This window comes from Anoplophora glabripennis, unplaced genomic scaffold (assembly GCF_000390285.2).
Source record: "Anoplophora glabripennis isolate ALB-LARVAE unplaced genomic scaffold, Agla_2.0 scaffold53, whole genome shotgun sequence".
Taxonomy (NCBI): Eukaryota; Metazoa; Arthropoda; class Insecta; order Coleoptera; family Cerambycidae; genus Anoplophora; species Anoplophora glabripennis.
In genome coordinates this window covers 315,917-327,504 of record NW_019416376.1, presented here as the reverse complement: position 1 = coordinate 327,504, position 11,588 = coordinate 315,917, and the positions used below count along the sequence as shown (strand labels likewise).

At 32.0% G+C, this 11,588-nt stretch overlaps 2 protein-coding genes across 2 annotated transcripts; both read right to left on the bottom strand.

Annotated features, from left to right (window-relative positions):
* Nucleotides 1–1,399: 1,399 nt before the first annotated feature.
* On the bottom strand, nucleotides 1,400–5,506 carry LOC108905539 (adenosine deaminase 2). Its single transcript, XM_018708475.1, has 3 exons — nucleotides 5,173–5,506; nucleotides 3,709–4,387; nucleotides 1,400–2,088 (listed from the first exon to the last, which is right to left on the bottom strand). The coding sequence occupies exons 1-3, from the start codon at nucleotides 5,440–5,442 to the stop codon at nucleotides 1,526–1,528; spliced, it is 1,512 nt and encodes a 503-aa protein (XP_018563991.1). The 5' UTR covers nucleotides 5,443–5,506; the 3' UTR covers nucleotides 1,400–1,525.
* A 3,732-nt stretch (nucleotides 5,507–9,238) lies between these two features.
* Nucleotides 9,239–11,057, bottom strand: LOC108905555 (adenosine deaminase 2). Its single transcript, XM_018708494.2, has one exon. The coding sequence runs from the start codon at nucleotides 10,923–10,925 to the stop codon at nucleotides 9,420–9,422; it is 1,506 nt and encodes a 501-aa protein (XP_018564010.1). The 5' UTR covers nucleotides 10,926–11,057; the 3' UTR covers nucleotides 9,239–9,419.
* Nucleotides 11,058–11,588: the final 531 nt, after the last annotated feature.

Genomic DNA, 11,588 nt, shown 5'->3' with positions numbered 1-11,588 from the left:
TTTATCATGAAACATCGCAACAAAGTTTTGAAATTCGAAGTGATATACGAAATATGACTATTTATATTTTTAAACTGCACAGATAAGACAATACAGCTTGTTCAAAAGGACCAATTGTATCTCTAATAGTAGTCATCATCATGTAATACAAGTATTTAATTTATCTATGACATGTACTAAGAAAAGTGGGTTTCGTGTAATGTGATGTATTTTTGTTGCTGAAATATTTATATCAATATTGTTTTGATTATCAACACGATCATCAAAGATATGTCGACTTTGTAAATAAAATTTTGTATGAAATTTACGAGAAAGTACTAGCATTCTTTGATTAAATATTCAAAAACACCACCATTGACCTCTAAACACTTTCTGCTTCGTTTACGAAAGACGTCTGTATATGTTCTGAACATATATTATTTTGACGTATAGAATTCATTCCAGGAGTTTGGTGCGATTCTCCCTGTATTATAGCAAGCTAGATAAATTAAATACAAGACATATGCTTAAATGATATATCTATTATAAGGAATTCTGTTATGTTATCGAACCCTACGCTTTAACAAGTTCTAAACAGCTAAATCCCTTACCAGTTATGAAAAATAATTTAAAATTGATGTAAATATTTTGTAAATTTAATACCACTTGTAAAATGAAATGATATTTTGTAACACGAGCTTCAAAAACTGCTAGATGTAGGAGTAAAGAAGGGAAGCGTGAGAGATCTAACAAATAAGAACACCCTAAGTGCACCTTTTAGAACGTCGGACTGAAGGAAAAAAAAATTAAAAATAAAGAGACATACTCGGCACAATCCGGCTGTGGAGCCGTGATAATAATTATTATTGTAATAATGATGAATACTAATAATAAAATAAATTTTCTAGTAGCTGTTGTCATGGTAATCTAGGAATTATTTTTTATTAATTGTAATTTTTAGAGGATAACATATACTAAGTATTGTTTGTAAATAGAATGTACTTAAATGGTAATAAAGGATTATAATAAAGTTTACTAAAAATGCTTTGTTTCCATCTTTATAGTCCATATTTTATGATAAGTTTTTAAAGCTTTAATCTTGAAGTTTTCGTTTAGTTTCATTTATACTATCACGTATTAGAATAGTTTCTTACATCTGCTAATCCACCTGATAAGATACGACAACAGAAAATGGGAAAATTTACTAATATTAAAATTCCCGTCTTTCTCTTGAATTAAGAGATTTGACAACAACAACAAACAAACAATTTTTTTAAGGTCACAGCAACCTGTGCAGGTATGAAAATTAAGAAAAAAGGTAAAAAAAAACAGTTTTCATGACGAATTTATGAAAAACTTATGGTGCGTGTTTCTGATGAATCAAGCATAGACAACTTTAAAAACAAAATAAAATATTAAATATTTTCTTAACAATAATTTATTAATACTTGTTTTTGCACTGTACAAGTAACATAACTTTTATAAACAATTTTTTTACAGGTACACTAGTATCTTAAAACCAAAGTAAACTCTACTAATCATTAAACTACCGTATGTTTATCACAGTTGGCGTATCCACAAGAATATCATCGACGAATTTCTCCCAATCGCTTCTCCATTTGCTGTAAGCAGCTTCCTTTTCCGCCTCTTCCATAGCGCTAAATTCGATGGAATTCATGGCCAGCTGCTTCAGGAACCTCAGGTCCTCGTTCCTGCTAGCCATCCCCATGAACGCGAAATACCAATCGTAACTCAACCCGTTGGAACCCCAGAAGCTAGGGTCGTCGGAAGTAATCACCACGGGAAAGTTATTGGCTATCAGAATCGACCCTGGATGATTCCGGTGGTCGTCCACTAGCTTCAGAACTTGGTTGGAGATGGGGGATATCTCCAGAGCTATCTTACGCTCCTTCACCACGTCGTATAACGCAGGGTGTTTCAAGATGGCGTACCCGTGGCCGATACGAGTGGTGTTTAATAAGATAGCGTCGAACAGGTTTAAGTCTGTCGATTCACCATTCCAGTTGGTTTCCCCGGCGTGGAAGAAGAATTTCGTGCCCTTGTCTTTGAGTTTCAGGAGCTGGGGAATGAAGTCTATCAATGGATATCCTGCAATAAAAGAAATGTAGGAGAATACATTTTATAATTAAAAAAAAGTTTGTCAATATCTGGTTAGTCATTCTTGGAAAAAGAACTTTGAAAACAAAGCTTCAACTAAAGGAAAAGTATAATGTTCCCAGGTATACAGTGAAGTTCATTTTCGTAAAAACATTATTTTGATAGCTGTTGCGATGTAAATTGTACACAGATATTCCTAAAGTTAATACACAATTTCATAAAGTAAATAGAAATTATTTAATTGTGACAGCGCGGACCTTGTTCTATTTATATTAACAAATTTTTTTTATTTAGAATGTAGCGTAAAAGATTTGTTTTAATATTAACACAATCAATGAACTCAAAATATTTCTTTGCCTGAGCAAGCACGGAAAACGCAAAGACTAGAAAATTATTTCGTTCTCAAGAATAGTTATTGCGTTTTAGAAATTGAAGAAAAAAAACGTATGCGTAAAAGGTACAAGGTAATAGTACCAATCAGAGAAATTGACATATATTAGCCAGAAATGAAATTTGCTCCTGTTTAAAATGACATAACTGACATAATTGAACTTTATTGGAGTCACAATTTAACGCTTCGTTTTCGAGATACAGGGTGGATATACCGAATTTTCTACAGAAATCGGTCGGCTTGATCGCAATTTATGAAATTGGAATGACAGTTGACACGATGTATCTCCTGCTTGATTAAGTCTTATTTTAGCCATAAATACTAGTTTTTACAGTATCGTGTCTTTCAGTCATAGCCAAATAAATTCCATCAATCTTCAGGAGTTCCGCAAGGGTCAATCATGGGACCACTCTTCTTTGTTACTTTTATTAACGATCTAACTGAATGTCTTATTTACTGTATGCGCACGAGCTTAAATTGTTATTGGAAGGAAATTCTTCTATTGTACTAGATTATAAAATAATCTTAACATTTACATTACCCATGTGTAAAATTGTATATTCTACAGTTGACGCAAAACTACTATAGTGTTTGACTATAAAATTGGTGAATGAATTATTTTTTTTAATTCAGTTAAGCCTTTCTTTTTTACCTTAAGACGTTATCACATTGAGTATTGTATTTTCAAATAAATAAACCAATAAAAATAAAGCATTTCCAGATGTAGGATTAAAATTTGGCAAAGTATTTTAGTTACATCCTATATAAATTCATAATTTAAAATATGGAAATGTAGTGTACAAAAATGTAACAGACAATGTATGAAAATAAGAGAAAACTTTAATACCCAATCTTCACATTATATTTCAATGAAACAAGGAGATACCATCAGGATATTTTGGTTGATAGCATACACTTTAATACTTAATCATTTTTCAAGCGAATTGTAAGTCACACGGTCCCCTGTAGGTGAGCGAATATAGAATCTACATTATCATATCTATTAAAGATATGTTGATAAAATTAGCTCTGAATATATTTTCGAGGCCATTATTGTGGTATATTTTTTCCATCTGCTTTATATAAGTTAAAAAGTTGGATTACCTGTCACTTAGTAGACAAATATTGGTCTAAACTAAAATCTGCTAGCGAAACACACACAGTTTTATTCAATCAAATAATACAGCTACTTTCAATAATGTACAAAATTGCATACTGACCTAGATCTTCCTGTCCAACCAAATCAAATCCTGCCACAAAATCAGGATAAAGCTCCAGAAATTTCAGACACAACTCGACATACCCATCGACTGTCGTATTGTCGACTTTCCTTCGGGGAGCATAAATATACCTAGCTCCTTGGAAATCCGGATAGTCTTTCTTAAACTTCTGCACCGTTTCATAGTAAATCCCCACAACTTGCACTCCCTCGTAAGTATTCCCTTCCAAATCGTACATATCCGGAAGAATGCCCCTGAACTCCAAATACATCACGTTGTCATCATACAACTCCTTCAGGACTTGGTAAAGGTACTCTTGCCAGACATCCTTGTTCCCCAACAGACCAGCCACTGTCTCGAAAATACCCATGAACGCAGACCACACGGAATTCAAATCGGGATAAGCCGAGTCAGGGTCGTCTACCACGAGAGTAAGCTGCGATTTCAGGAAAGTGTCGAAGCTCTCGTTTGAAGACCTAAGTGTGCTTAGACGTTGCCAGTCGCAGTCGTTACCGACGGAAGTTTCGTTGAAAAAGTACAACAAGTATATTCCGTTCTTCCAACAGCCGTATAGGTTGTCCTTGTATGTTAAGTTGAAGAGGTACTCGTTAGAGCCTATGGCAGTATCGTGACAGTGAAGAGATGCTCCCTTTGGAAGTTTCTTAATGATTTTGAAGACCTAAAAACATAAAAATCGTTGATAAGTCCCAATATTTTTATTGCGTGGTTAACTAATCAAGTGATTAAACTGTGAAAGAATCGCATTTGGAAGGTACAAGTTTATTTACAGTCTAATCATCTGATTGGTTAAGAGAGCATTGACTCCAGATACTGGATGGCAAAATTTCGTTTATTTTAAGATCACGTTTATTTTGATAAAAAAAATCTCATGATGACTTCAATGCTAATTTATTATGAACAATTATTACGAGAATACTCATTGATATTGAAGACCCAATTGAGCAACATTTGTCTTGATCTTATTTAAGGGTAATGAACGAATAGTGATGTAGATTAGTATTAGATGTTTGTTTGTAGAAAAATTGTGCCATGTCTGGTTATTGCCGTGTCTTACAGACTGCTTATCTCTATTCCTAGTTTAATCAAGAAAATATGGATACATTATTTTTGTGTGATTGGTTGTAGAGCATTTTTTAACAAATCTAAGATAAAATTTTCTATATACTTTACACGGAGAATCAAATTCAATTGCCAAACAAGGATATCTAGGACAATCGCTTTTTTATATTAAATAGAATTTCCATTAATACAGGTGCCAACTTCCTACAATTACTATCAGGAGTTACTTTCACAAAAACAATGATTTTAATAAAAACATTTATTTTCCTTGCCCACATCTAAATCCTTATTCACAAACGCAATGTTACTATTACAAATACTTGTTTACAATCGTGTTATATTAGTTTATAAATAAAATTCGTTTGCATAAACAATAGCACTTACCTCGGATCTTTCAACTTTAGCCTTGCCCTTGAAGAAGTGCTGAGCCGGCAAAAACTCACCCGGGTTAGCAAAACCGTAATCGTACTCTTTGAATTTGTACCCCATGAGTACTTCATTGGCCGCTTCTTCCTTAGTGTTTAGTACTAAGGAAGAACCCACGGCGATACTCCGATCACTTTTTATCAGTTTAGCGCGATCTTCCCAGTAGCTTGCCAATGTCGAGGTTGCACAGAGGGAGATGACGATCACGGTCACTCTCAGTAGTTGCATTCTGACAAGCGACGTCGTACCGCTTACGCGAAACAAGACAATGAACTGAACGGACACTTTGTGATTGATTCAATTACAAATATTTGTCGCTGTTTTTATACATCATAGCCGTTCATGATACGTCGGCTGGCTCGTGTAGTAAAAATTCATTTGCGATTTGCGATTGCGCTTTTATTTGATAGAAAAATACAGCGTGTAGCCAGAAACTTTATTTACTGAATTTAGAAACCTTTTCTAATATGAGACGTATTTATTTCGATATATATGTCCGGATATAATTAAAAATAAATTGAGATGTTTGTACTTAGTTTTTTACTTTATAAAATTGTCTGCAGCCTCTAAAAATAGATACCGAAAAGATAAATATTATGTAGGTCATAAGTTATTATGGAAAGAAACAACAAAACATTCATACAATTAATATCAACACGATATATTTTGAAGATCAAAACATTTTATGGTTTACTGGGTATCAGAAAACAACAAACATCTTTATAATGATTTTTATGACGATATTTCTGTACTTACAATTGCAATTTTTTACATGCAACAAAGTCAGATATTCTCTAGAAAAGCGAATATCCAATATGGCAAAAAAAAGAACAAAAGAGGGACATTTTCGATTAAAAAAATGAAAGCAAAAATAAAAATTTTAAGGTCAAATTTCTCTTCGGCAAGAAATTCCTTATTAAATTTTACAACTTTTCACAAATCTGACCAGTTTTGTACACAGATTCATAAATGATTACAAGCCACATGACCAGTAATTTTGTATGGAACAGTTATTTTATTTTATTCAAAAATTATTAAAAGAATAGGATCAATATTGCATTAAAACACAATTCAACTTTTATTCAAGCAATCAGCGAACTGAGCGAACACATTAGCATTATCTCGAGTTTGTCGTTGTTCATTATAATCGAATCATTAATATTGGTGACGCTGGGACTTATGAATTTTTAGTTGACAGTACTAGCCGTGTAGTATATTCAATCTTTTTCTTTTTTCAATTTTTACAGCCACATAAAAAACATTACTATTAAGGAAAAAATCATTAATATATTAAATACAATTGTTTATCTGTGACATTTTTTCTGAATTGGTTATTTCTGCAGCAACATAAAAAAATAAAATTGTGCTATTGTTTTGGAGGAAATGATTAATCAAAGCATTGTAGTGACTTACGTACTCAGTTGAAACCTACACGTTTTAATAAAACTAGACATTTTAAAACCAGCAATAAAATAGTTTAACATAATTTTAGTAAAATAGTAGCCGTCATGTTAATCAAAATGACGTTACTAAATTGATTATTTTAATCAAATTTATCTTTTGAGTGCAAGTTTGAATTTTATAAAATCTAAATTGAAAATCAAGGATGTAGAATAAATTACTTAGGTTCGGGGAAATAAAAAAAAACATTGCAAATAAATTTACCAGATTTGTACAGTAGGAAAAGAATGAAAAAAGCATCTCACGCTGTATAATCAAATCATAATCTAATAATATTTTATTTTCTAGTTGTTAACCTTAACGACAGTAACTGTACCTACTTTCATTTAAAGTATTCTAGGACATAATCAATATCTAAAGTATGTGCAACAATGATTTTTCAAGTTATACTATCAAAGATAATCTAATATACAGGTATTTTACATTTTTCTTGTTCTCATTGTTGTGTATTTAAAGTGTATTATTTACTATTCGTGACAGGTATCTACTGGTATAATAATAGCAAAATTCGTTCAAGTTGGAGATAAGACCGTATGTTTCTTAAATTGTCTGTATATGATAATAAATGGAACGCTAAAGAAATAGCGTGTACTGCTTTTTATGTTCTATTTCTTTTCATATTTTTATTTTAGTATTTGGAATATTAATATAATAATTGTAATTTGTTTACTTTCAGACAACAGATATAACATCCATCTGGGCTTATTGTACATATTAGATATATGTGGGAATTCCTCAAATAAAACCCCTGTTTTGTTTACTTGTTTTGTTTATTTTTTTCCAATGACTTATTATGACTATTTAATTATTAATATTAATTAATAACTATTAATCACGTATCAGAAATTATATAGTAAGCCTCTCAGTACTGATGACTTCTTTATCTCATATTAAACGAAAAACCACTTATCTAACATGAATTTTGCGTCATAAAATCTAATAGAAATGTTTTATCTCATGACCAATGAAGTATATACATATAAAATTTCTACTATGTACTATAGTGCAATAATAAATCACAAAATTCTATTCCAAAAATTGCTGAAATATTTTTTTATTAATATAAAAATATTGCGTCAATGTAAATGAATATATATTTATAATGATAATAATGAGTGAGTAACAGTTTTATCGAATATTTATAATGAAAAACACTAATACAAGTAGGTACCTATATTGTCAAATAATTTGTAATTGATTTTTTATTTATATCAATGAAAACTTTACCTTCTGTTATCATTATAAATATTTTATCATTACGAATTACTCATATTCATATTAATATCTGTTATATTTTTTATACAACAAATGTTTGGATTATAGTTAAATATTTGTAACATAGCTACCTTATTTTTCTAAGCAGTCATATAATAGAAAATAGAGATGAAATCAAATTTCAGTAATATCACTCAGTTCTGAAATAGTTCCATAAACTTTAAGAACGAAAGTGTCCCCACCTAGTGATTATCTTTATTAAATTATATGTATATGTATGTTATTTAAATTAAATCTAAGTTATTTAACAGAACGACATTGTGGTGCCGATATTGCACGAGTCTTATTATGTCAACTTTTGGTTAGGCCACCAAACATACAAGCGAAAGATGAATTCGCGAAAACACAGTTACATACATGTAGGTTAACATTATTCTAGTCCTTGCCCTTTATTATTATTTAGAATTGAAAATAATTTTCATTATTACTCATATTTGAGAAACTTATTATCTTTACGATTATATCAAACGCAGTATTTTTCAAAATATTAAATAACGTATAAGCTTCCTATAAACCATAAGTTTGGAATAGGATTTACGTTTAGCATCTTCTAAAAGTCACTATGTCTATATTTTGTTGTACCTCTTGATTTCAAGTTTGATAAAGCTTTGTACATCTTCAACGTCATCTAATGATGCTTATCTTTCTGTGTCCATTATCAAAATGATTGTCTACGTATTATAAAAAGTATACAGAGTGATTAATATATTTCCGAGAAAGAAAAATAAATGTTTCCTTCTAAAGGTTCTTAATTTGTTTATTAAAACTTAAGGAGACTACAAACTCTATGTTCTGACAAAAACATGTAGCTAAATCCTCAATAACTAAATTTTGTAAAAATTTTTTATACTACATTTTATAGCTTAAATAGGCTATTTTTCCAAAAAAACTCATTTTATGTTTCTTAAATGTTTAAAGAAAATTATTAAAACGACTCGCAGAGTTAATTTTCATCGTTAGAATGATTTTATTTCCACGAAAATTATTGAATTCTGTATAGCATCTATGCATTCATTTTTCATAGCCAGTTGACTTATTTGTACCGGACTTCCGTTTGATAAAGATTACTATTTATTTATCCCTTAGTAATTTAGTTCTTATTAATTATTATGTTGATATGTTAATTTTAATTACTTTCAAGACTCGCTGCTTCAAAAATACAAAAAATATCCGTATTCCTGAGTAAGAACTATTCATTCCAGCCAAATTTCAATTTCTTAGTTAAATATCACTCATGGTAAAGTAAAAATACAAAATAAAACAAATGGTGAATTTTGGAACTATTTATATATTTTATGGACAATGAAATTTGTAATGTTTAAAGTAAATATTATCTCAAATAATAAATAAACACAATCTAGTTCTACAATGGTACACAGGACATTAAACAATTTGCTATTTATGTACAATTTTAGTTGTTAGTTGTTAGTTATTATTATTAACTAGTTCCTTGGAAATAAATACATATTTTACTTAAGCATATCCTCCAAAAATATCTGCCAGTCTAAGCTCCATTTCTCTAAAGCAGTATCCTTCTCATCATCGTTCATGGCACTGTACCTAATAGAATCCATGGCAAACTTCTTCAGTACCTCGATCCCAACGTCCACTGGTGTCATAGCTAAGAAAGCAACGTACCAATCGTAACTGAGTCCACTGGCACCCCATGCAGAAGGATCGTCGTTGGAAATAACCACGGGAAAGTCCTTGGCTAACAAGGAAATAGCTGGGTGGGTCCTAGGATCCTCATTCAACATCAAAACTTGGTTAGAAATCGGGCACAGCTCAATGGCTATATCTTTAGCTTTTACCAAATGCATTAAAATGGGATGCCTTGACAAAGCAAACGCGTGGCCTATTCTAGACGAATTTAGAAGAACTGCGTCTATTAAATTAAGGTCCGTGCTTCCATACCAATTAGTTTCACCGGCGTGGAAGAAAAATTTTAATTCTTCGCTAGCTTCTAACAGCACTTTGTGGAATTCTACTATTGGTCTTCCTTCTTCTTCGTAGCCCACGAAGTCGAACCCTGCAATGAACTGGGGATAAAGTTTTTTCAGTGTTATAAGCTCATCTAGGCCACTTTTGAGGACTTCCGGTGTGACGCCCCTGTATATCGAATGAATGTACCTTGCGCCTAAGAATCTCGGATGATCCTGTTTGAACTCCTCCACAGTCTCTATGAACACGTTAAAGAACTCCTTCGTGTCATACACCGTCCCATTTAGGTCGTATAAAGGCATGAAAGTGCCTCTTAGTTCAGTGTACATGACGTTGTCTTCATACAACTCCTTTAGAAGCTGATAGATGTATTCCTTGAACACGGGTTTGTAGCACACCATATCGTACGCGGTGGAAAATATTTTCTTGAAACGTTGCCAAATAACGTCAATGCTCGGATAAACATCTAGAGGATTATCAACTTCCAAAGACATCTGTTTCTTCAGCCATTGGTCGAAATTGGGATCTTCCTCTCTGTATTTCTTCAGTTCCTTCCAATCGCACGTTTTGTCGTCATCGGCATTTCCCAGGAATCGCAGTTTAAAAATACCATTAATGAAGCACCCGTAAATATTTTCTTTGTAAGTGATATTCTCGATCATGAAGTCTGCAGAGACCGCTGCTGTTAGATGCGTATGCAGCGAAGCACCTTTCGGAAGTTTCTTAATTATAGAAAACACGTTTGACTTTTCTATGTCGGGTCTAGCTTGAAAAAAGTGACGGGATGGTAAGAAATTAGATACGTTTTGGTGAGCCTCCGTCAATTCCGCTTTTTTCTCTTTTAATATCAACTCGTTAACCACCAGTTCCTTATCGGACAAATTCAGTTTGCCGCCGGCAAATAAGGTATTATCGCTGTTTAATATGTTTATTCTCTGCGTTAAATAGTCGTCACTTTCACTTAAATTAACCACACTGAACATGATAGCAGCGGCAAGCAGCGCACTGAACAGCAGACGAAGGAATGGTAACATGATGCGTAAGGGGAAAATCCCGACTAGTTATTCACTCGGTTCCCTCCAACGCTTTTTAAGCAAAGTTCGGTTAATCCCCCGACAAATATGTTAATGTCTCAAGAATTAAACATCACTTTTCAGTTGGTCCAGGAAAATTATGATGATGCTCTCTCTACGTGAGGAAGCTTAGTAGGGTTTTTATTATCTGATTTCCAGCAAAAGTAGTAATTCGTGATAAAATTCCGATAACATTTGCACCATATTTCATTATTTATTTCCACTTCGTTCCACCTCCGAATTTTGATACATATTTTTACCTACATAGGTACCTAAATAATAATCTTTTTTAAACATGTACCAATTTAGATACTTGTATCTTTTTGACTAACTGCGTTCTATTTGATATTTTTACAGTCAGTGATACTCAAGATTAGGCTAAAAGTACAGCTAAGAGCGTTTTGTTTGATATTTTCGCTCATTGTAGTTATTTAAACAAAGGCAATTCGAAAAAAAATATGATTTGCTAACGAATTAATTATTTTTAGTTAGATTCCTTCACATTTTTAAATATACATACTTCCAAATCTAGAAAGGTACCAAAAAAATTATATTCCTAGACATAGTTAAAAATTCTTTGACTGGTTTTGCTCGAGCATATTTCTGTTTTTAATTCCTATCCAA